General features: G+C 35.4%; 1 protein-coding gene across 1 annotated transcript; it reads right to left on the bottom strand.

The window, feature by feature from the left end:
* FGF7 (fibroblast growth factor 7) lies at positions 1-26,152 on the bottom strand. The gene is made up of 4 exons (XM_040077620.2): positions 25,944-26,152; positions 24,846-25,415; positions 1,114-1,217; positions 1-745 (listed from the first exon to the last, which is right to left on the bottom strand). Exons 2-4 carry the CDS (start codon positions 25,129-25,131, stop codon positions 551-553), a joined length of 585 nt encoding a protein of 194 aa, XP_039933554.1. The 5' UTR covers positions 25,132-25,415; positions 25,944-26,152; the 3' UTR covers positions 1-550.

Genomic DNA, 26,152 nt, shown 5'->3' with positions numbered 1-26,152 from the left:
TTATCTGAATACAACAATAAACATTTACAAGATTATATTTTTTGATCATATAGTTTATGTATAGGATATCAGTTTCTTGGGGGAAGTATTTAAAATACTGCTCAGCCTCCACATTTTCTATTGACTTGATAATCTGACAACTCATTCCAGCAGCCTTAAAGTCTGACATATTTTACACAACATTATCATCTGCTTATTATTATTATAGCAGCCATATTTAAGAAGCAGATAGTTTTTTAAATAAAATATTATCAGATAATCAAGTAATGACTTATTCTTCAGGGTAAATTAATTTAAGAAACTACCCAGTTACAATGACTAAGATAATGATTGTACAACTCTTTAGAATTTTTTACAACTTTTAGTTAGTAAATCTGGATTTGTGTATATTTTCAAATCTTTTTCATGTAGTCTCTTAAAAATAAACATAAATGCGCAAGTCCAGCTTGTTCAGTTTCTCAGTAGTATTCCAGCCTCTCTTGGTATCTTGTCAAAGTCTTCTTAAAATTAATCTTCCTGCTGGAACTAGTTCTTTATAGATCATTTGTGATTAGGATATTGCCAGAGGAAGAAAGTGGGATGCTCTGTGTTCTTTCTTTGTTTTTTTACCTTTCATTGGAACCCCTTTGTGGTTTAGTGTAACAAACATCTCCTTTCCTTTGTGTGTCCATTTTGCAGAAGCATATGTATTGTAATGGTTTTCTTCAATCAGCTCGATGAAGTTGCAGTCCTCGTTGCATACCTTCTGTTGAGAGTAGATAATAAGATAAAGTAAGTACAAGTGTCTTTTTAAATACTTAGAATAGGCAAGATGGGAGAAGAATTTGCATTATAGACACTGCATATTATGAATATTTTAATAAATAAATTTGGCTTCTGAAATCTGAGTATTGAATATTTTAGCTTTTTCTATTCCATTTTGAAGAAGTATATAAAACCTAAGCATTGAATATATTAAATGGACATAAAGTCTAATATGGGGTGCATAGGATAAGTCCAAAATTCATTCTGTTTAGTTGGGAATCTGTTTTGTAAAAAACCATACTAATGCTACATCTCAAGATACCTCTAAGATTGTAGGGATGTTCACATAAGAGAAGTTTGCATCCATACCTTTCCATAGAGTCGTCCTGACTTGTTCATTGCCAGAAAGTATTCACTTTCCACTCCTTTGATTGCCACTATTCCAACTGCCACCGTTCGGATTTCTAGAATACCTGCAAAGGAGCACAGTAAGGGCTGTTAAATGGTTGGTTGTTCTCCAGTGAACTTAGAAGGTTTAGTTGAACTTGTATTCTGTAATTCTTTAGTTGAACTTATATTCTGTAATATTTCTGTGTCTTTTGAAAATCTGCAGCAATCATTCTTTGAAAACAGAAAAACTAGGTGTATTTGTATTATGTGAAGAGAGGGCTAGACTTTAAAAATTCCCTCTATGTGATCATGTCTGCATAGAGCCACTCTAATGATGTATGGTGATAATTTTTAAGTATATACTGAAGTTGTGATATCAGTATAAGTATTTATCTGTTTTCAGAGAAGCAGTGTAGCTTAGAATTTATCAGGATCAGGGTTTCATTTGGAATATGGAGTTAGCCATCAAGGTTCACAGAATTTGTGTAAAGCCTTTTTTTTGAAGACTTGTGTAGCAGTATCATCCCCTGGAGTGTAAACCTTAGAACTTGCCAGTGACAGAAAACAGACCACAGTGTCTTAAATAAGATGAAGTATTTGCTTGACCTTTGTGTGCTTTTATGACTGATTGGAGCTGTAAAGATACATGTATTTGAAAATCATTAAAGGCTGCCCTGAAAGCTTATTTATTCAAAACTAGAAAACATTTAGTGTTGTTTTCTATAAACTGCTTTATTTTCATCTCACTGGTACATATCAGCAATGCTTTCTGTAGAGTCACAGTGATGCATTCAAGTTACCTGCAACATAAAAAATACTCTTCTGTTAATATTAAAAAAAAAAAAAAAAAAAAAAAAAAGTGAAGGCAGGGGGATTATGCACGTTATTAAGGAACACTATGTTGTTTTCAAGCCTAAATCTTATTAATGTCTTAAGCAATAGTTTCAAGTTATACATCTGAGTTTGAGCCATTTCTTTCCGTATTGAGTCACTGGCAGAGCTCTCTGCCGTAGCAACTGCACTGCGACTTCTTCTCCAAAGTGGGGGCTTTCAAAGGCAGCCAGCTCAAGGCAAGTGAGGATGGTGGGAGAGAGGCACGTGTTAGATTATCACCTGAATTTCCTCTTTAGCAAAACATTTCCTATTTTTCCCTTTCAAGTTGGCATTGACTTTTCACAGCCACATGGTAATAGTTTTTCATTAGTTAGGTTTTTAAGAAAGACATTAAAGGTCTATGATATTTCTCCTTCCCTATACTTTTTTATTGTCCTTTTGTCCTTTGCTTTCTTTCATGTTGTTTTGCTTTTCTCTTTGATATTACTGATGTATCCGTCCTAGCACATACAGATATTTTTTTTTCTTCCTATTTTCTTTAGCAGATCGGTTCCCTCTTCTCATGGTGTGTGCACTGCTGGGCATTCAGCTCAGAGCATTTATACTTCTGTACTCCCTTGTAATGCTAAGCCAGCTTTTTTTTTTTTTTTTTAAGTAAAACTCTTAGAATTCTTTGACAAGTTCCACTCTGCTGCAGGCCTAGCAATAGTTCTAACAAAGGGCAATTTGTAACCGAAACTTACGAAAATTATATTAACTTTCATTTAAATTTCACTTTAGGAAAACCACAGTGAGGCCAAAAAACAGATGAACATCTACATTTAGCTTAACAAAGAACATAACAATGGAAGGGATCTCTGGGTCATCAAGTCCACTGCTCTGCTAGCCTGGGAATTGCATCAGATAATTCTCTTTTCATAAACTTTGCCAATACTAAATTGGAGTTGTTATTTCTTTTCCCCCAGTGTTTCTGCCGAAGGCTGTTCCAGAGTTTGATTTATTTTAATGGCTAGAGACTTCGTAGTAATTTGCAATCTGCATTTCCTCAGTGACAGCTTATATCCATTTGTTCTTTTGCCTCTGTTGGCCATTAACTTAAGGGGAGTTTAAAAAAAAAATCTGTGTGAGTTTTCTCTTTATACAGAATTTAAAAAAATGGGAGATTCAAAATTACTTTTTAAAACAGGTCATGCTAATAGGAATTGAGTTTTCCTTGAGTAAGCTGATGTTGGCTGAAGTTACAGTAGTAAGAAATCCTACTACTTTAAAAAAGGAAATGCCAAAAGGTTTTGTCTAAAGCAATATTTTTATTGTTGCAATTTTTACATTATTTTTTTAGTGTTTTCTTTTTTCCTGAAGTAGATTGTGACATTCATGCTAACTTGGAGTTACTTTATTTGGTTTGGGGTACTTGTTTTTCTATTTTATTCACAGTTGAGACATCAATGTCTTTCCTTGTCTTAAATGAGCAGGTCTGTTCTTACATGTTTCCTTTTGAAGTAAAGGGGTTTAATCCTTTCAATATCTATTCATGAAAAGAAAAAAGTCACCAAGCTAGGATGGGAAAGAGAAATTTCTTATACATAGATTGTTTCATTGAAATACTCTTTTCATACTCTAATAACCAAGATTGCTTTAAAGGCATGCTTAAATTAATAACATGTTGATGAGGAAAAATTCACAAGGTCAAGCTTCAACAAGGTCTTAAATATCCCTGATTTAAAAATTAAAATGTAAACTATGTTCTTTAGTTGCTTTATCTAAAGCATCCCCAGAGAAGTTTGGTAGAGGTTTAAGAGAAGGCTTGAATATACCACTAAGTAACTGGGAAAGAAATCAGATTGAAGCCAGGAAAAGAAAAAACCAAACAACCTAGAGATGGGCATCCAAAATTGAAAACAACTGTACTTTCTATAAAATCAGCATGAAATTCCAAACAATTTTATATGGTTGTATGGTCAGTGTATCAAATGTAGCTTAAAATTCCTGTAATGAATGAAGTTTCCTGCAGAGCTGAAATTCCTCTGGTGTATGTAAAAGACACTCAGCAGAGATGGGCTATAGTTTGTCTTCAGAAAAGATGCTTATAGATGGTGGCAGCAGTCTTTGTAACCACTTGCAAATTAAATAACACACAGTTGATATCCAGTAGGGGAAAAAAAAAAAAAAAAAAAAAAAAAAAGGTAAAAAGAAAAGAAACAAAGCAAGCCTTTAGGCTGACACAACAGCTTTAGTGGGTGAAATATGTATCAGGTTTTGGAGAATATTTATGTCATAAATGAGGTGAGTTTCCTGGCATTCTGGTCTAGAATGACAGTTGCTCAGTACTTCAAAACCAGACACTTTTATGTCTAGACTTATTCCATAACCGTAGCCTGAATGACAGGATGGTACCTCAGGCTAGAAATTTGGGTAGAAAAATGGGCATTCATTTATATCATTGGTATAAAACTGAGCATTGTCACGTAAAATGATTCTCTCCTGGCAAGTGGTATTTGATAATTTTGTTTTTATCACCTGATAGTAAGTGTTTTTTTCTGATTCGATTAGTATTTTCAAATCAACATTTTCATCTTCCTTTTATTTGTTAGACTTTTTTTTTTGCTTTTACAACACACTGAAGTTGTATTTGTTAAAATGAATCTTTGCTTTTATTGCTACACAATTTATTTGCAGACAATATTAAAGTAATTTCCATCAGTATGCAAGCATAGTTGAATAGGCAGTTTCTTTGTGTTTGCCCATAATATCCTTAGATAACAGTGTCTTGTCTATGACAAAGTAGCAAGAGACTTGAGATTTAGCAAAATCAGGGCATTTCTCCTATCAGCTAAGAGGCTGAAAGAGCAATTGCCACTCTGGCTCCTGAGAGCTGTGGGGAAACCAGTAAGTGCTGCTGGTGCCCGAGGTCCCATGGGCAGGTATAACCTGTCAGGGCTTTGGAAGAGGAGGGGCAGCAGAACCACAGAGGGAGATCTCTTTTCACATGCCAGGGAACTGCCCAGTGTGCCAGGATTGTTCAAGAAGGTTCTGTGAAGCACACATGGTGTCCAGTCCCTCATCAGCTGGCTCTGTTTCGTTCCTATGTTGCAGGTGTTCCCTCAGTGTCTATTGCATAAGGATTCTGGTCGCTGCTCCTCAATTTGCCAGTCAGTGTCTGTAGACACTCATTCAAAGGGACATTTTCACATCCGTTACATTTTTCAGAAAGCTGACAGCAATTTCATCCCAGTGCTTTTCTGTTCTGCCAGGTACGTGTGTTGTGAGAGCACGTATGATATGTACAGCACTTTCTTGTGGCTCTCTGTGCAGCGAAGTTGAAAGAAATCAGGCTGTTGCTGATTTTCAGGGGTAGGGAGGCTGGCACTGACAGTTCAGCTCTTGGGAGGAACATGTTTGTGAAACACCCTTTCCTCAGCAGAATTGTCTTTGGAAATGAAGTATGTGAAATCTTAAATAGGGACAGAGGAGCAGAAAATACTTGGATGGAAAATGAGTCAAAACAAAATGTAATTTCTGTTAAAATTTTACTAACGTGTGTTTCTCATTAATTTAATTTGGAGCACATATTTATGAATTCAAATGACCTTTGCAAATGATTCAGGGCCAAGGAAAGTGATCTTGTCTTTTCTTAGAAAACACTGTTTAATGATATATAATGTGATTTGTTCTTTTGTTCTGGCACTTAATAAGTTAATGTTTGTGCCTCTTAAAGCCAGGAAATACTATTCACGATGGTCAGTCTTGGAAAACGTTCTTGCTGTTATTGGTACATATGTGCATTTGGTAAGCCAGCACAGTAAATACATTCATTAGCTAGTCTATTACGCTTAAATTTTTTTCTAGGTGAGTCTTATCAGTTAAATGAATACTTCTATTGGATAGTTTTGAAAGTAATTGGTTTAAAGAAATATTTTTCTTTTTTCTTTTTTTTTTTTTTTTAATATAGTGTCTAGATTGTAAAGTATTTGTGCAGTTTAAGCTATTATGGGTCTAAATATTTTTAAATAGAAGCATCTTGAAGTTCATTTTTAGCTAAAACAATTTGTGTGCTCATTCTCTCTCAAACATAAAAACTAACAGTAAAAAAATTACTGCAAATAAAGGTATTGATTTAAGATATTTTATAATATGACTTCTTATCTTTCCCTATTATTAAATTAAAATTGATAGAAAGTAGAATTTGCATTTATACTGAGTACTTTCCTTCGCAAGAGAATGAAGGAGTTTCCTAGTTCCTCATAGAACTCCTGTTCATAAGCTTTTTAAGTAGAAATAAATGTACAGGTATGTGTTATAATGCCTTTCAAAGCACAAGATTTCTCCACCCCAGGAATTTTCTGTCTGTGGATATGATTTTAATGAACAACTAAATAACAGAAGACAAGTTGGTACATACATTCACTATCACTTTCTTCTATCTTCTCCTTGTGATGCTCAGAATTTTGGTGTATGTCATAAACACATATATGTTGTTATTTACAGCATAGAAGGCTAAATAAGTTCTTCAGGGCCTTTTTGCTGTATCTGTGTGTGCATTTGCTGTGCATGTGTAGACTCTCTGAAGCACTTTAAATATGAATACGGCTGTAAAAATGCACAGAAATAATGAATCTGTCAAGGATTTTCAGAACAGTTGAAGCTACTGCTTCAGTGAGGTGCCAGATATTTGGATATCATGGAGAAATACTCAAAGCACTCAAAACTCTTGGGTTTGTCCTGTGTGCAATTTCTAAGCAGAAAAAATTGTAGTTGTAGGAAACATGATTAACAGAGAGGTATTCCTTGAGGACTTGATGCAGCACATTGTTCTGCATCCTCAAGCAACAGAATTTGCTTACAAGATATACTCCGTGTATGGAACATTTGATTAAGCATAAGTAGCTGATGTTTAATTAGCATTTTGCAAGTCATTGGACACAAAGCCTGGAGGCATACTGTATTAATATCAACTAAGTGCTAAACAGAAGTCCATTAAAGGTTTTTTTGCACTCCATTAGATTTTAATTGAAAATTTTCGTTATTTGACATTACCTTATCTATAAATTTTTCTCCCATTTTCCAGCAAACTAATTTCTCCCATTTTTCATGCAAACTAATTGATACATGCATTCCTAGGTGCAACAACTTTATAATAAACCATTGTCCTGCTGATACTCAACAGCTGACAGGTAAGTTAGTTGTGGAATAGGAGCTATGTCAAGGTTTATGAAAGAAACTGCTAACTTGATATCTGTGAAAACAGTATAAAAAAGGCAAGAGGAGAACCAAACATAAGAGGGAAGATACAACAGGCAACTAAAATGATTGTTTAGAAGTGCTGTTATTTTACTTACAAGATCTGTTCTTTGCATGTGTACTTGGACTTGTGGGTGTTTACCTTTATGACAGAAAAGGAAGGGGTAAGCTGAGTTCCACTCTTAAGTCTGCATTGTTCCAAGTATTTGCACAGTTTCTTATGCATCATCAAATGTATAATCTGCCCTTCCAACCATGTGTGGCTGATACTAAAATGTGAAGAGTGTGGTTTGAACTACCAGACTGGTGTTTGGAAATAAACCTTCCTTTTTACTTTAAACTTTAGCATATTTCTTCTGCAGTGGGAAATATTGAAAGCCATAATACCTGTTTTTAGTCATGTTTCAAAGTGAATAAATGTAATGCAGTGCTCCTCAGTTTACGACACTCTGTAAGGTTTACCTCCTCTAATTACTGTAGTGAGAATTTCACTGACCCTATTGCAATTAATAAAAAAGAGAAAGAGGTAAAGAGAAAATAAGGTGAAGAGAAATACTGTAAAATTTTCAAGTATTTTTCCTTATTGTACAACCTGTTTTTCCTCAGTTTTGTATTAACTCTCTTAATTTTGCTGAGTTAGGAAATAGTTTTATAAATCAAATGCTTCATTCTTCATTGAAAATGGTGGCATAGTAAGAACTGGTGTAGATGTTCTGACTAAACTGCTGCTTCCTGTGCGTGTCTCTTTAGAACATGAGCTATTCAGACCACTCTGTTTCCAGGATTACTCTTGATTTGATCTTCAGAACCAAAGGGTGTGACATTTTTCACTAAAATAGATTGCAAAGTTATGGAGCTTTTCAATTTAGAGGTGTGACTTGTGCATGGCAGTACATAGTACCAACGGAGTAACATGCTGATAACACCCCAGGCAGTCCTTCTCTTGGGAATGTCTCATTAAACCTATTAGAAGCCTTTACTGCGCTGATCTCCGCTGCTTTATATAAATATTTTCTTGATCAGCCCCTTAGACAGCATGTAGTCATTTCTCATTTTTGCAGGAAACTACATTTCCCTCCAATAAAAATTGCCCTGAAGCGAAACATATGGTTATAATGAAGAATAATATTATTTTTTAGAATTAATGCTGTCATGTAAAATCCAAGTCTTAATCCTCAGTCTGAAAAAGTGCTCTCTTATTACAGCATTAATAATTTACTGATATGAAAAATGGGAAAAAAGTGTGGAATGACTGTTTACAAAATGTAGTTGTTTCCAAGCAGTAATAAAATTAATGATTTAATAGCTTAGAGCTGAACTTGTACAACAAATGCTTTCCCTACAGCTCAGATGAAGACTATTTCTAGTATTTAAATATTTTGTGCCGATTTTACTAGAATAAATGTTTTCAAGCTCTGCAGACTTTCAGAATGCAGCCTCAAAATACCAAAAGTAAATGTAAAATGTTACTTATTAACCTTTTCACAGCAAGATAAGATGTATCCAACTAGAGGTGCAAAACTTATTCAGGTTCAGTGTCTACAGCTATTTTGATTATCTGAACTTGGAAAATTCCGCATAAGAGCACAGCCTCCTGTTTTTCAAATTCTTCCATAATGCAAAGTTCTTTAAAAGATTACTTTGTCTTTTCAAAAAATTTTTGTTACTATGCTATTTTGTGTTTTTATCTGGTAATGAGCTTTGTGTTTGCTTCTTTCCCCTTTCCTGAGTTAGTGATCACAGTTGACATAAAATGTCATGTCATTTCTATGGACGATTTTTTCTTCTGTTTTGCGAAGAAAAAAAGGAGCGCATGTTAACGTGCCTTTTTCATGTATCAGTATTTCATTCTCTGAATTGAGGAACATTAAATCCAGGTGCATTTCCTCTATATCACCTGAACTGGCTGCAGGCAGTCACAAAATCAGCCTCAATATAACGTGGCAGTGGGTTCTGGATTTATTCAGCTAAATGGGGCAAAAATAAATCTGACATAGAATCTGCTCTTTTTATATGAAATATTCCCTGAACTCAAGGCCTTGCTGTTTTGTTCTGCATATTGTCCTGTCTCCTGCTATTCCTATGGCAGTTTTTCTGGTTCCTGTAACAGGCTTGACAAGAGGAAGAGCAGAGCTGTATTCTGGGGACAAACTGAATCTAAGAACTGCCTTCCTGTGTACTTTGAGGATAACTTAAAATTATATATTATTGAGAAAAATCACTAAAAGCAAATATTAAATGTCCATAGGTTGCTCAAAATGACATTCTGCAATGTGTTATCAGTGAAAATATATAGTACAATACATTTTAACAGGGAAAATGGTCCCAGAAGTAGCTTATAACCAAAATTATTTAAAAGAAGTAAAATTCAGAAAGTGATTGCATAAGGAAGAAGGTGGCTGTAGTATTCCAGAGCTTGAAGATATCTGGAGGGGCCTATGGCACAGAAGCAAAGACTTTTAAATGGTTTGAAATTTTAGACAGTAAAATTTTGTTTCACGCAGTTAAGAGCGCATTTCAGTCATAAACGCTGCAATCCCTATTGAAGAGACATCTTTTCCCACTCTCAGTAGTTATGTAAAATGCAAGCACTACCCAACTGAATAGATTTTAGTTCCATTTCCAGATCTGATCTGCTATTTTGTGCAGGAACAGCTGAAGTTGGATATCTAAATATATCAATTACAGTGTCTAGAAGAACACGAGCAGGAACTACGTAATTCCTTCCAAGGTACAAAATGCAAGAAGCTGCTAAGAAAATCTTACTAACCCCTTGCTGCCCTGCAGAGTGGGAATTGATAGAAACCAGCTGGCTCACTCCTGCCTTCAAAACACTACTGGACATATATTTATATGTATGGCCTCTCAAATTGTTCTGGTTTGCTGCTGACAAATAATTTGGATTTAGTTGATTTTTCAAAATCTGTATAAGACCAGAGACTAAATTATAAACTAATAAAATCAAAACCCCATCAAAATCAAAACCAATCTAATAATCTAATTGAATTCTGATAATAAATAATAAATCAGGATTTTGTAGCAGAAGTTTCTCCTGTCTTGATCAGTCTATGAATCAAAACGTGTCAATTATCCTACCACTGTTGTTTTTTCAAACAGCTTAGATCGTTCCATAGTTTTGCCTAAAGTAATTATTTCCTTTTAATTACACAGTTTTTACTGGTCTAAAATTTAAGCCTGACTGGAAGCCTGACTTGAGGGAAATCTGTAGAATATTTGCCTGACTTTAGGGAAATCCATAGAATATTTGCCACTACACATAGGCAGAACTTTGAAACCTCTGTGTTCACTTGACCAGGTATTTGTAAATGTGTCACTGTCATCCAGTTGTCATCTTTAGTTGTTATCTTGCTTTACAATTCTATACCAAAGCTGAGAAAAACAGCAGCATCAGCACCAGCAGAGAAAACTGTTCCTCTGCTACAGGACAAGTTGCTATTATCAGAGCAAATAGACTGTAAAATAGTCAAGATATAGAATAGCCAAATTTCTCTTTTGTTCTGTACTTATTTGTGTGATTTTTAATCTGCCTTTTTAAATTCAGCTCAATTGACCAGCTGGAAAATCTGAACTTCTTTTCAGTTTTGACTGCAAAGGCCAGGATGTAGAGGAAATCAGGTGTTAACCATTTGGATCTGGTGGTGAAAGTGTCCATGCACACTCTTACTTTTGTCCATGTGCATATCAGGAAGTCAGTGAGAAAACTATTTCAACTAGAATAATGTGAACGTTTTCTATTTTGTAGAGTCCACAGCCTTTTTTGCTTTGCTTTTTTTTGCATTAAATAGGAGTAGTGGCCTCACTTTTCAGCGACAGTGACTTGTACCCTGAAAGTAAAAATCAGAGCTCTAGAACACACATTCCAGTGTGTTGTGATAGAATGGTATGATGTTATATATTATGAAAAGAAGTTACCAGTCATAGCTAATGTAAAAAAGTAATGGAATAATAAGTACTGACAATTACTAGAGCATAGGATTAGCCAAATTAAATTACATTTCTTTAAGTGTTTCAATTAACTTAACACATTTTTAGTATATTGTTGGTTGTACACAATCCAGTTTTCCATTGCTTTTGTTCTACTTTTTATATCCCCATGTGTGAATTAGTACAGTTATATTTAATTAAATTATCAGTTTATATTAGCTAAAGTTATATAGAGGGAACATAAAAAAGGGCAACTGTGAAGTTAGAAAGCTGCCTTGTTTTCTTACCCACTGTTCCTCTGCTTTAGCACCAAGAACCCCACATAAAGTATTCTCTCAATTAACTAGAGGGAGAGTATGTAAAATATGGTAGAAACCACTTTACTACTTTATCTTTACCTTTTACCTTTTACCTTTGCCTTTCCTTTTAACTAAGGAAAGTTTCTTGTTTCCCTGAGCTGCCTAAGGAGGGATGGGAGCTCTCCTGTGCCTGTGAACTGCAGTTCTTCATTTTCTCGGCTCTCAAAGCGCTCGGGTACTGCTCTATCACCATACAGTGACTGTTTGTTATAAAGATATCTGTGACCAGTCTGTTAAAGGATTTAATTCAGATCCATTCTGGCATCCATATTGTTATATTGGTAGAATTCCAGATTTCTATCTCTGACAATAATCAACCAACCTGTTTGATAGACAACAGTGCAGTGCATTGGCATAAGTGTAAAGACATACTTTTCTCTTGACCTTGAAAAAATGGCAGATTTCATACCACTCAAGCATTAGAGAACAGCTTTAGTCAGGGGCCTCTGAGAATATTCTACTTTGCAATTTTTTCTCCTACAGTTTGTTCTTATATGTAGTGGTGTAATGAAATTTTGATGAGCTCCATAGAATTACTACATAAGCAACCTGTAGCACAATATATGGTCCCCTTTAAAATCTGGGAAACAGCTGGTCTGTGAGCTGTAGATACTTGAAAACATGCATTTCAGTAATGGGCTTCAACAAGGACCTTGTTCCAGCAGGGAAGAATAAAATGTTCGTTTTAAGGAAGCAGAGTAAAATGAGATTTCTTCCATGGGTTTATAAAGTTAGACGACTCAGGTAATGGTTAGTAGGGTTTTAATATAAGAATCTGGACTGAGTAACAGATGCTGCATGTGTAAATAAAGGGTTTGCAGCTCTTATATTTTTATTTTGTGGTGGATTTGCATTAAGCTTGCATAATTCTGTGATTGGCAGATTCTGTTTGACAGTCTTTTTTGAATCTGCATTGTATTTATGATCATTTCTGCTCCTTATGGTACTATTCTCTACTAATGTTTGCAACATAAAAGAATAGTGACTCCATAACTTTGAACTTAGCAGGAAATTGTTGAACTGCCTCAAAGAGTGTACAGTTAAAAGAGCATGGGGCTTGGCTATGCCTGTAGTGGTATGTTCTAAAATGTATAAAGAAAACCTGTTCTTAGTAAAGGATTTGCTATGCTTTTTTTGCTCTGACTGAAACAATTGTGGCTATTCCAAGCAGTTAAAGTGGTGAAGAAACCTTTTCTTTCTTTGCATAAAATATCTGTGACTTCAGCTGTATTGTAGTAAGGGGCTGGGGAAACACTACACAAGTTTATTGAGATGATTGCTTTTTACCGCACAAAATGAAACAAAGTAATTCTGCTGTTAACTCCTCTTTTTGTACCACCTTAATTCCCCCATGAGTATCAATATATCCTTGATTCACATGTAAACTAACAATAGGAAAAAATCTTACAAAATGAGATTATACTTCAACTATTTAATATATATTCACTTTAAATAGTGCTATCAGTTTTTAGTCAGTATAGAAATGTAAATATATGTGGTTTTTATATAGGTCAGAAAAACCTAGAATAAACTTCCAGTTATATCTTTCAAATATAATTATAAATTTGCATGTATATTTGAAAAGTGATAGCTAACTATTTTTCAAGTTGACTAACCTAAACTGGGTATATCCTGATGTACTTTTCAGACCATATCTTAAGTAGAATAAATAGTGATAGTAGCATTACTCCTATATGGATATTGGTAAGATAGAGAAGTCATTCTAACTTGAAAGTCAGAAAGATATTAATAGTGGAACAGGAATTCCATTTTTCTTTATGCCCAGTATTTATTACCAATGTTATAAAACAGTATCTTAAAGTAAAAGCACATGGATTTGCAGAAGCAATAGTTATTATTTGCCATATTTTTAAATAAACTCCTCAGCCATGGATAGGCATCAGTAACAAAACTTTTACTGATTTCAGTAGAGTCAGATGGCATGTACAAATGGCATGTATTTGTCTCTTTCCTAATATGGGTCTTTCAACTCTTGAGCAAACTTTTCCTAATGAATCACAGGGTTAGATAGCTTTTCCACTAGTCAGTAACTTAACTCCTCCACAGCTGTGCAATATTCTTTACTTTCAACAGCAGCTATTTAGACCATCAGTGATAGTTTTCCCATAGTTCATTTCTAAGTCAGTATGAATAGAAAAGCCATATTTTGACTTTTTGTTGGAAAGAGCTAATGCTGTACTTCTCGGCAATTACTTTCTCATGTTGATTAAATCTCTGTGTTGTTGAGAATTTATTTCAATCAAATACCATGCACACAGAGAGGGAATTGTTTTTTTCACATAGAAATCAATGTTAATGAAACAAATATGGCACAGTCTGACAGGGCTCAAATCCGAACTTTTTGTACAGTACCACCTGCGATGCAGATCGCAGCACATGGGATTACAAGAGATGCTGTATATAGAATTCTTTAGGAATCCACTGACAGAGGCTAGTTTGGGGTGCAGCTGCCAGATAGTTCTTAAGAGGAAAACAAAGAGAGGAACCGTCCCGCTGTGACGGGGCTGGTGTTGGAGAGTAAACTCGGGAAATGAGCACTATAACAAACAATCCTCCTTGCTAAGCTCAGTTCAGCTGAAAACACCCAGAACTGCATTGTTGAAGTATGAACAAGACAATAAAATGAATTTTGATCCAAAATCTTTAATATTTACAGTGCTGTATACAGACAGAAATATTCTTCATTTTCCTACGTCACCTTAAAAGAGGTGATCACCTACATTCTACTTTTAGAATCTGGGTAGTCTGTTTGGGAAATAATTTGTACAAAACTATTATTTATTCAGTTTTCTCATAGATGAATAAGGATACCCTAAACAAAATTATATCACAGACAGAAAACAGTGAACAGCCATGTGAAGAGGAAGAAAGGGAAAAAAATATTTTGGTAATGGCAGTCATGATTTTAATTGAGCCCTTGCAGGAGAAAAATGCCTGTATCTTATGTATACAAGATTATCACTTACAAGTGATTGGGACAAAGTCAGAAAACATGGGTTCTGTTATTTTTGTCTCACAGTTGCATGACAGTGGCAACTTGCACATTTTTATAGATACCACCTGAAGTGATGTAGAAATGTTAGCACCATATATATGCTGTGGGGTTTAGGCTGAAATATTGCCCTTTTTTAAGGTAACTTGAGGTGTCCTTCGAGTACTTGTCAGCCCTCTTAAACAACTGTCTCTGGGTTGTCTACAGATCCTATGTAAAAAGAACAGTGTACTTTTGTTTATGGAATATTTTGTTATCTAAGAAGAAAAAGTCTTGTTTTGACAAACATAGAAGTGTATTCCATTTCAAATGTTGAACAGTTCTGAATAATTCTCCAATAATTTCTCACTATAATTATGATAAATATATCTTTTATCACTAGATCATTTTCTGCTTAAATGATATAGCCATTTTTACTCATCAAATCCTCTTAAATAATCTGCCTGGTTCAGGGTTGGGCTGTTCATCACCGAACTAAATGAGGGGGGTTTGCCTTTTATGAATAATTTGAAAATTCTGCTTTTGGTCTAATGATAGTTTTATAGTTTTGGTATAGACTGGTTTTGCTTCCAGTGTTCCCTCTGGATGAAAATAACCATTTCAGAAGTTTTCATCAGAATGTGTCCTAGAAGAATATGACTAAATTAGAGGAATTCAAATTCAAAACACTGGATTACTTAGCTAAAAAATTAACAGAGCATGATTTCCGTGAAATATGTGGTAATAGTTTCCTAGAAAGATGTGGTAAATTTTTTTCTTTAGTTTAGTTGCGTGATAGTTCTCTTCAGTAATATAGACTCAATTTCCCAAGTCACATAAGGGTGCAATCAGAAATGGAGGCATGCTAAGTAATTTTAGTTTGATATTTAGTAAAGAAGGCTGAGCGCCAGTTTGCTAATATAAACATTCTGATTGAAATTAGTATATAATAATCTAAAAGCTTGGGTTTATTAATAGCTATGTTATTTTCATTGCTCAACTTAAAAGGCATTTAAAGGGATGAGTATAAGAGGCCTAGGACTCTTGCCATTTACTTTATAACTTGAGCAGACTCTCCTAAGGCTACTCTCAAAACTGATGTAACATTTGATTTCCTTTGAACTAATAAATATCTGCTACAAAGTCCAACACAAATTCACCCAAATATGTGGCTGTTGCACTGTTAGTAAGGTAGAACATGCCAGACTGTCTTTCACAGCCTCAATAAGAAAACTTTCCTGGCTTCTGAAGCAGATGCTCAGAGAGAATGCTCAGCTCTGTGAGACAGTGCCAGTACTGATGGGGTGGCAGGATGCAAACCAGAGTGAGAGACTCCTCTCACCTGTACCTGATTACATATTAGTGAGAGGAAGGAGGGCAGAGCCAGGCCTTGTAGCTGGCCAGCAGCTAGGAGAGGAGGATTCCTTGCAGGGAAGAGGCTCTCCATCCATTTTCTGATGGGTTTTTCTCCACGGTTCTTACGGCATCCCTTACCTGATGTGGTAGGTGGTATTTTGTTTCCTGAGTGGGTGAATTGTCTTTTTGGAATCATAATTTCGGCATAAAGAAGTTTCTTTCTTTTTTTCTGAGTGGTATGCAGTGTTTTAGAGTGCTCTAAAGAACTTGCTTGCCCTGGGAATTATGTACCTTTTCATTTTGTTTTGGTTTTCAGTCTTTGTTGGAAATACTGAGCAGAGTCTCCATGCTCAGTAAAAACCATTTGGTTAGAAGAGTGGAGCTTACTTAAATGGGAAGAATGCCTTTTTGTCACCAGTTAGTTTGAAAGTACTTGTATACAATTTCACTTTTGATTAGTAGTAATGTTAGTAGGCAGAGTGCTGTGTAAGTTCTGTCACACCTGTGGTTTAGATGTGGTCAGAGATGTGCTTAGTATATGGCAGAGATTTTTTTGTGTGTATGCTGTGTTCTAGTATGGTATCGCTAAGATGATGCTGAGCTAATGCAGGCACTGCTGCTGTGTGTGGAATGCAGTTGGGATGCATTTGTAGGGATATTTGTCCCTGTCCTTAAGTAACAGTAGTATTACATTTTTGTTGCTGTAGCACTGGGAATGACATGGTTGTGATGACTTCAGGACTTCTCAGGTGCAGTTTTCCCACAAGCAAACATAAAGGGCTGCTGCAGAGGGAGATCTTGTGCTGGCCTTTCCCACAACATAAATCTTGTTGTAAGGCAGCACTATCAAGCAAGTTTCATTGAGTCATTCTGTCCTGGATTTACATAGCTAGTTCCCTAAATCCTTGTAAAATGTCACCAGTAAGTACTCAAAAATTGCTTGGATTTCTGTGTATCATCTTGCACATTATGTGCAATCCCCAAGCTGCCTGGGCTATTCCAAAGGAAATAAATTAGCATGGTGGAGTTAAAAGTTGCTTTTGAAAGCTGGTGAAAGTTGCAGTTTCCTATTGTGTGCAGTACTGACTGCACTCTCCAGGATTCAGTTACCCTTTCTGGTTTACTTCAGAGTTTCTGTCAGGGAGTACAACTCTTGTTTTCACAAGGAGTTACACAAACACTGGATGGAATCACTCCACTGTTTGCTGCCTTCTTCCCTTGATTAGATCAGCATTTTCTCCCAAATCCATCTGCTCAGTGACTAGCCAGAGAGCTTGAATATTGCCACCCTTAGGGTTCATGTAGACCACTAAAAGGACAAGTCTATCATCACCATATAATGTTGTGAATGTGTTGTCCAGGAAGCCAGTAAGCTCTTGCAGTGAGCATTTCCACACACCTGGCATGTAAAACTCCACGTTTGCCACTGCATTCCAGCTGGGCACACAAACAGCCCCAGTTCACCTGAGCAGCACAGATTCACATACAACCTTTTCCAAATTTGGTGTTGATTGTGGTTATTTTTTTCTGCTAATATTTTTCAGCTCTAGATAATCTGTATGTTCATTGAAAAGAATTTCTGTGTTTAACAGTCATAAAGTTGTGTCTTTTTTTTTTTCTGTAAACATTTAGTTTTGATTGAAATATCAACTCCCATGTGACATTTAAAGGTCATAATAAAACATTTTAAATTAGCACAGGTTATTAAGGAAAATGTGCTTCTTTTTAACAGTTGGGGCTATTTTTTCTGCTTTGAAATACATTACCGTCTAGTTAGACAAATATTAAAATTCCAAGGTATCAAACTAGCCAAGGACAAGTCTGATTACCTTCTTTTTATAGTCTATAGCACCTCCCAGTGTCTGTTGACACATTTAAAAGGAAGCAAGCTAGCTTACCAAAAATGGAAGTACTAATGCTAGGAAACACCTTAAAAAAAAAAAAAAATCCCCCAGGTTATGGGGGTATTCAAAAGGTGTCATTCTTGACGAGATGGAGATGAGTGGTGTATGTTGGTCCCTGTTGAAGGCACTGTAGTTATTAATGCCATGGAATGGTCGTGTTTGCTGTTTTCATTTCTAGTTCTGAGTTGATCTATCCGTATTCTGACTGGGCTTAATTCTGAAAAACTGGACACAGAAGGAAGATTTCAGTGTTTTGAACAGAGGATTTAGAATCTTTAATAACTTCCTCCTGGTTTTGTTCTTTGTTTTAAAAGCTAAATAATAGTCAAAAGAGCCTATTGATTGCATTGGTATTTTTATTGCTTCTTTGGTGTGCTTTCATGAAGTTGTGGGCCACATCTTGAATATCCACTTCTAACTTTTCAACGCTAATTGTTACAAAGAATTTTTTCCATTTGAATAAATGATGTCATGTGTTATGCAAGTTTTAAAGTGTGACAATTCAGTGCTATGATTGTTAACCTCTATTATGTTACTGCCATAAAAATTTTCACTATTAACTTTTTATTAATAATGTTTCTTAATTGCATACACCAGAAGGCTAACTTGATCTTTCTGTCATATCCAGAATTAAAAATAATGTCAAAGGTCAAACAAGACAATTGAAATACAGTTGCCAAATATAGTCATAGGCAGTCAATTATGCAATGAAAGCAGTGTGCCACCCATGAAGAGTAACAGCCTACATTTGCCTAAACTTACGCTGTTTTGATGAGAAATGTGTTCCAAAATATACTGCTAGTTGATAGATCTTGTAGTGTGGAACACTGTCATTACATGGTTTAGGATGTCTTGGTCTTCCTAAGCTTTAAGGAAGATGGAGAGGAAAGCCAACTCTGTTCTGTATTCCAGGATCCTAGAAATCTGAACCAGTCACTTTCAGATACTCAAACAATACAGAAAGTTGGAAGCTCTGAAAGGGAATATCTGGATTTAGGCTTTATTTTGCAAGGCTGACTGTATAAGGGAATATACCAAATTCTATTTGCCTGTATGGAAATTGCTTCTTTAAGATTCATCTGAGGTCGGTGTTTTTCTGTCTAGCTACTGACTTCAGGACTTCTAATTAATTTTCTATTAGTCAATTAATGTTCTGTTATCAAATTATTTAATATTTATAATATTAACACGCAATTATTTTGTGGTTTGGAAGTTTTTTTCACTAATACTTTTTAAAGCTCTTTACAGAGAGGTGAATAATTCTTTTTCATAGAGGCACTGAGAGTTTGAAGAATTTTCCCAAAGTCTGTAAGCAAATTGCTTAGAAGTTTGGATTAGCCTCAAGTCTCTTGAGTCTCAGGTCAGGGCCACTTCAGCACATTTTCTTCAGGATGGAGCAATAACATACTTAATGATACAACACTGAATTTTTTAAAGATTCAGAAATTGTAAACAATGTGGGGGGAAAAGCTGTGGGGGAGAAGGAGCTGCAATTTATATGTATCCTGTAACTGCTTCTGCAGTTGGCTGCTAAATTTGATTGATCGTTCTATAAAAATGCAGTATTTCTCATTTCTGATGAATTTCAGTATTGAGAGATTAAAAAAAACTGGCAGGTCACAAGTGAACTACAAGGATGTATCAAGGTCGAAGGAATCAGTAAGGACAATGTGTATAGACTCTGATTTTTTCACTGCTCAGACTGATGTTAGCTCAGTTTTGAAGCTCCCCCAGGCAGGCATAGCCCTGTTGGTGTATGTTAACTTGTGGAGCTGCTGCCTGGGCCTGAGCCCAGAGGTTTAAGTTTTCCCCCACAGAGCTTATGAAATCATTTTTGTTCATGAGAGTGAGAAGAAAGTGAGTGTAAACTGCTACTGTGTGGCTTTACACATATTTTTCAGCTGGCAAATGCCCAAGAATAGACAAGGTGATGAAGATTCAGGAGGTAAATTGAGAAGCTGTAAACAGTTTTAATTGTGTTCTGTGGCACCGCTCTTATACTCTGCCAGCTGAGCAGTGATTTGGATGTTGATACGTGAGACTGAAGAATCCTGCTGCAATCGTTCAAGACTTTACACCCTGCTTTCTTCTCACCTCCCCAAAGGCTGCACTCACCAAAAAAGTCAATAGGAGATGTTAAGACAGGTGTAACTCAGCTGCTTCTGTTATCTGCATCTTTGCTAAAACCCATCTTCATCAGCAGTTGAGGGTGAAAACCTGGGATTTGTGATAAGGTATAGCCTGAGCGGTAGGCATAGATCTCTCTGCTGGCTGACACTTTAGGGTATCCCCAGTGCCAAAGAACTGGAGAGGCAGCAGGGGAATCTGGTATATTAGGTTTGATTAATTACTGTGTGGGAGCAAGTCATCCTTGGTGCTGTGTGCTAGGTTTTGAGAGGATATGCATATATTTCCATTTGAATTAAGTCTTCTTGTTATCATTGAAAAGAGTAGCGGAGTACTAATGTGAAACAACATTTTCATGTTAGTGAAGGCTTGTCTTTTCCTGGCACCAAAGTGTTGGTTGAACCAACAACCTGTTGAAAAACCAAGAATGCAGTTGCACAGACAGGCTTTTTGTTTGTCTGGAACACACATAACCCTTAACTGAATCTAGTCCATCAATACCCGATTTTCAGAACCTGAATTTTCTTGGCTCTCTATGTAATATTTATTTAAACAACAGAAATAAAATGTATAGAGAAACACAGCATGCATACATTTGTTTTATGCTAAGAGGCTTATATAGAATGCTAGTGGAAGTAATTCTGATTTCTAAGTGAGTTGAAATCTTTAACCACTAAGATGTGTATAAAATGTATTTTGTCATCAAGTTAGGGTTTACATTTGAGCAAAAGTGAGTTGAAATTCATTTAATATTGCTGAAAACTTTGCCTTATTGGATTTTGGTCAAAATAGAAGTCGTTTTCCAAGATAAAATTGTAATCAATATTTCAGCCATTTTAAGTCAAGATCTCACTAGACTACTTTCTCTACTTTTTGTTGTTGTTGTTGGCTTTAGCCACTGAAAAAAGGAGGAAATAGGCACTTTCTGGGTTTAGAGCACACGTGGAATATGATAGGATCAGACATCTTAGGATTCAGGTTCCGGGAAGGCTTTTCTAGTAACTAAGAGACCCTTTGAAGTCTTTAAAATGAGATTCCGAAGGCAACAGAGCATGGAAAGTCCTAAAGCATCATCCAGCCATAGTTAAAAATCCTCTTGGATAAAGTCAAAACAATCTCTGATTTTTGCTGCCTTTTTTCTGAGCAAAATTAGGTAAATCTGGCAAAATTCTGAAACACAAACTGAAATAAAGGAAGGAGTAAAGGGTGACAAGAAGTGATTTATTTTTCTATCAAAGATTAAGAGTTAGCAAATTGCCTTGTTATCTCCAAGATTTGTTCAGTCAATATCACATTTTACAGTCATGAATTCAAAAAGTGTGTTTTGTGTGCCAACTTAGATTCTTTTCCTTGAACAAGATGTAGAATTTATTTTTTGTTAAAAAGGTTCAGGCAAGTTATAACTTTGGCAAGTTATAGTAAGTTTTTGTCAAAGAGAATTTTTTGATGGATAATGACAGGTTTTTCTGGGTGACCTAACCTCTTGGCTGCTGCCTAATTCTTGCTTTAGTTTTTCAGTGAGTGACTCTCAGTTCTCACTCTGCCATTTAGTTTTCAGATTGAAAGCAAAGCTGTCAGGTGCAAAGTGATTTCCTCTGCTTAGTGGAGATCACTGTCCTCTGATTTGATTAGTTCACTCTTGGGTTATCACCTTTATGTCCACCAGAAGGCTCTACTGCTTTCCGAATTGTGCGCAGAACCATATTCTTTGGGTACCTAACAAGGTCAGCACTGTTGTAAACAGGTTTTGGCAATTTGCTTGCACTGATGCAGCACACATGTATTTCTTTAACTAAGCAATTAAATTCTAGTGTTTCTTGAAGCAATTGACTGATAAATACAGATTATTTACAATTGGTGAGTGAGGATTTGGTTCAGCATTTAGTTATGTCATGAAATTTGAAACCACACACATTTAATACAGTGGCTATTAACTAAAACCCTTAGAAATGTTAACACTTTCACTGTTTGTGCTGTTACTTTCATAGTATGTGTGTGTATATATATATTTTATTCTGTGACTAGAGAAATTTGAAATCCAATTACCCTAATTCCTCAGCATCCTGGCATTCTTACAGTTCTAGTCCCAACTGGTAGGAGAATCTCTATGAATTTTGGCACTTGCCAAAGTTGTGATGGAGTTATCCTTCTACAGACATTTCTCAATGTGAAAATTGTTCTTCACAATATTCATGCTTCACACCTCATGGGCTGAAAAGAAATAGATCATTTGATCCTCAAAACTGTCAGGGCAGCTTTCTTTATGAAGCTAAGTTATGATAGGTAATTTTTTTTTCTTATTTTGTTTTCGTGGCACAAGTTAGCAAATTCTAAAGGGAAAAGATTTCCTTTTATTTTTTATGTAAGTGGAAAATTAGGATAAAATGAGAAGAAACCTCTTGGAACAACACTTTTCATGTCCCTTGATTAGTCTGACTGCAGAAGTTCTGGCATTCCATCCTAAGAAATGGGTTTGATTTACCTATTACTGACTTTCAGAACTGGAAATCATGGAACAAGAATGTTTGATCACACGCATACATACATCCTCTTTATTTGTATGGTTTTAAAATTATGCGTTTGAGAACCTGGATAAAAATAGCCTGTTTAAACTTCTAATGTTAATTTTTTTTCCTTAGGGGAGCTGTACTAGTCCAGGTGGGCATTATTTTTTGTGGGTTTTTTTGTATGTTATGCTTTTTTCCCCTCTCGTATAATATTGTTTTCTTTATGGTAATTGATTTAAGTAGAGGGCCATGAGCACATCTTCAGAAAGGCTGTTTACATCTTTTGTTGAACAAAGGGTATGACAAAAAGTGTTCCTATAATAATGCTACAGTACGAATTTCTTTGGTTTCTCAGAAATTCCAGATTATCAGTGTTCACATTTTTCTAGTCCTCTTTTGTCTATATTTGCCTATTCTACTTGCCCAATAAAAGCATTTGGGTATTATTCCTTAAGATGCAATAGATAAATTAGAGTATTAGACTTAAGATAGTGCGAATTTCTTACATACTTCAGCCAATTTAAAGATGGTTCGTCACAGTATACATCAGTTACCAGATAACCATTACAATTTAATTTTTTTTTCCTCATACTCATTGCACTTACCAGCAAAAGGATTGATTTTTTTTTTTTTTTTTCCTACTGCAATATAAATGTGAGGGCTTAGTGACTCGAGTTAGCCTTTCTGTAATTTGTAATAATTAGTTGCCATCACTAAATTATCAGGAAGTGTTCAGAAAACTGCAAGAGACTTCATCATTGGCACAAGAGGATGTGGTGCTCTCTAATGGGCTCACTACAGAATGTTTAAAGATGTCTTTAATGTGCTTAAGCAGAATGGGCTCCTTCAGAGAAGTGAGAACCTCTGCTTGAATTTGAAATAATGCTCAATTGCTAACAAAGCTTTTCTTAAGCATCATGGAAATAAGAAAGCAACTCTGTATAATTAATTACTCAGCTCTAGATGCTGTCATAATGTGTTTGTAAATAATGACAGAAAAAAGTTGGGTACTGTGAATATTCACTTATCTGCATTAATTCAGAAGATTCAGTTTCAACGGTCTGTAACGTTTTTTCCAGTGATTTTTATGGGAACAGCATTTGAGTTCAAAACTAGTCCTATGGATCTCTATTGTAGCAATGCCCTCCTGAAGCTCAAAGGGAGTCTTCTTGAATATGGACCAAATAATTTAGTTGGCTGCTGGCCATGTGTTGTCTTTCAGAGGAATATTCGCTATGTAATAGTGTAGGAAGAAAGGAGACATATGGAAACAAATTTTAAAAGAAACAGTAACATTAGTCAATGCAGTTTTAGCCACACAAGTTGCCAAGCACTTAATGTAGTCATGAAGTAAAGAAATAAATTATGGAGCCCACTAGCCAGGCACGTAGCACGCGAAAGTGCTGCTCTGATAGAAAACAAGCACTCAGCTTCAGCTGAAGGCTGAAACACACTAACAGTTCTTGGAGTTTGATTTATGGATTTCTTTTGCTGCTGCTGTTATAAAAAGCACACTATTTTATACAACAAATTAAAACTTTTTTTTAAACAGCATTCTTGGAAATATATTTGTACATTTTTTTGTCTCTAAGTACTCAACCAGCATGTCCCTGGCCCCTTATCATTATAATTTTGTTTTGAAATATGCTGTATAATCCTATGTGTTTTCAAGCAGATGTCACGTTTCTCTAAATAAACAATACATTTGTAACAACACAAAAGACAAAGTGGCAAAAATAGTGACCGTAAAAATTGGTGTCTTCAAATGTAAATCAAAGGTTATATAGATATTTGTGTGGAAAATACATATTAGTACAACAATTCATTTTTCAGTTCAGAATTTGTATTTGGTACAGCTTCATAAAATATTGTATGTCCATTCTCTCTAGATGAGTCATGGTTTTGGAAGAAAGGGGAGAGAATATTTTTTCAGCATCATGATCATTGTAATAATGAACTGCAGAAACTAAAATAGATTTTGTTCCTGGCTTGGCAAACTTTCTAAAAGATTTTGCAAGAGAGTTTACATAATTCTTTCCATTGAACTTTCTAGTATTGCTACGTTTTAATTGTTAACTCAAACACACCAAACTTTTAGGTAGTTTGTGCACTATATAAGTGCAGTTTAATGTTTGAGGAGTATTTTATGAGGAGAGTTGGTGGTTACACATTTTTGTACATACAACCTTAGTTCACTTGTTAAAATAGGCTGTCTGTTTGCTAATGGTTCCCAGCTGTAACTAATACATTAACAGATCTACAGTGTAGTATTTAAAATGACGCATTTCAAAATCAATAGCAAATGTCCTGCCGTACGATTAATTGGAAAACTTGTTTTACACAATGGTCAGTACACGATACAAAACTCTTTTGGAAATATGGTAAATTAGGGAATAGGAAACAGTGTGTAAATTTCTAAAAACTTAGGAAAAGCAAAAATATGACTTACTGTAGTTGTTGTTTGCTTCTCTTGTCCCTTTCACTTTGCCTCGCTTATCAATCCTCATATACCACTGAGTTCGACAGAAAAGTCTTCTCACTCTTACATCCCCCCCTTCCATATAATCATAGCTTCTGGTATGTCGCTCAGGGCTGGAACAGTTCACATTTGTAGCCATTTGCTCTGGAGTCATGTCATTGCAAGCTAAAGATATAGTGCCCATTAGAAAGATAATGTAAAAGTATGATCTGTAGAGCAAAATTGGCAGGATCCATGTCAGTATCCATTTGTGCATTATAGTGCAGTGTTCTGGGTGTTCATGAACAACATAATGAAAATTAAATCTCAAGTAGACTGTCGCTCTTAGGTCACCGACCTGCCTTCTGTCTTTACGAGTTACAGATTCATTTAAATGAGATTGCTCCCTCTTCTAGAATTCTGATTGTTATTCCTTAATAGTTAATGGCGAAATAGAAGAGCTTCTTAAATATCTCTTCAGTCAGAATATCCTTTAAAGACACAAGTTATGGAAACCTTTGTTGTTGTGACCTTCTTTACTACTTGAATTTGCTGCTTGCACTGAAAGTAAAAGATCTGTGAGAAAAGGTGCATGTGTAAGTCGTTATGCTCAATTGTTACAAACGTGCAAGGATATAATATGCTAATGAAAAGTACTACACAGAAATACATGGCATGCTAAGCTTATTTTAAAAAATATTCTAATACATATACAATACATATATCTCATCCAACTTTTTACATAACCAGACATTTACACTGATTGTAAACACAGTTCTCTCTTCAATTTTAAGTCCTTCCAAAAATCTCCTATTGATTCATTTCAGCTCTCATGCATTATAAAATTCTCCTGATGACTTCATACTTATATATTTACTATTAGCACAGTCTATCATATAACTTTTCTCTAGTTCAGGTTTCAAAGCAGACCTCATGGCTTTAGCCCTGTGTTTTTATTCCTATCCTTTTCAGATTATTAGTAGAAATAGTTTTCTTAATTCTTTTTTTAGCATCTAGCATATAGAAATAAAGATAAGTTATTAGTTATTAGAAACTGTTGAATGATCTTGTAAAGAACAGATAACTTACTTGTTCCTGTTGATAAGAGCTGGATACCCAAGTACTCCATTTCTGTTGTCTCCTTTTTGCAACATGAGACACTCTAGTGTAGCTACAAACTTTCTCAGCTCAGAAAGACTCCACCAGAATTATAATTGTTTCCATAAATCAACACGCTGGAGAGATGGTGTGTATGTGCTTATGCGTGCGCGTGCATGTGTGTGTTGAGCCTGTTGTTC

Source organism: Hirundo rustica, chromosome 13 (genome assembly GCF_015227805.2).
Source record: "Hirundo rustica isolate bHirRus1 chromosome 13, bHirRus1.pri.v3, whole genome shotgun sequence".
NCBI classification, from domain to species: Eukaryota; Metazoa; Chordata; class Aves; order Passeriformes; family Hirundinidae; genus Hirundo; species Hirundo rustica.
This window is presented reverse-complemented; position numbering and strand designations above follow the sequence as displayed.

Coding starts and splice junctions, on each gene's coding strand:
- FGF7 (XM_040077620.2), bottom strand. CDS start 25,131: ATGCACAAATGGATACTGACATGGATCCTGCCAATTTTGCTCTACAGA. Junction 1,218..24,845: donor AGAAGCAAACAACAACTACA/GTAAGTCATATT, acceptor GCTCCTTTGCAG/GTATTCTAGAAATCCGAACG. Junction 746..1,113: donor CAGGACGACTCTATGGAAAG/GTATGGATGCAA, acceptor TACTCTCAACAG/AAGGTATGCAACGAGGACTG.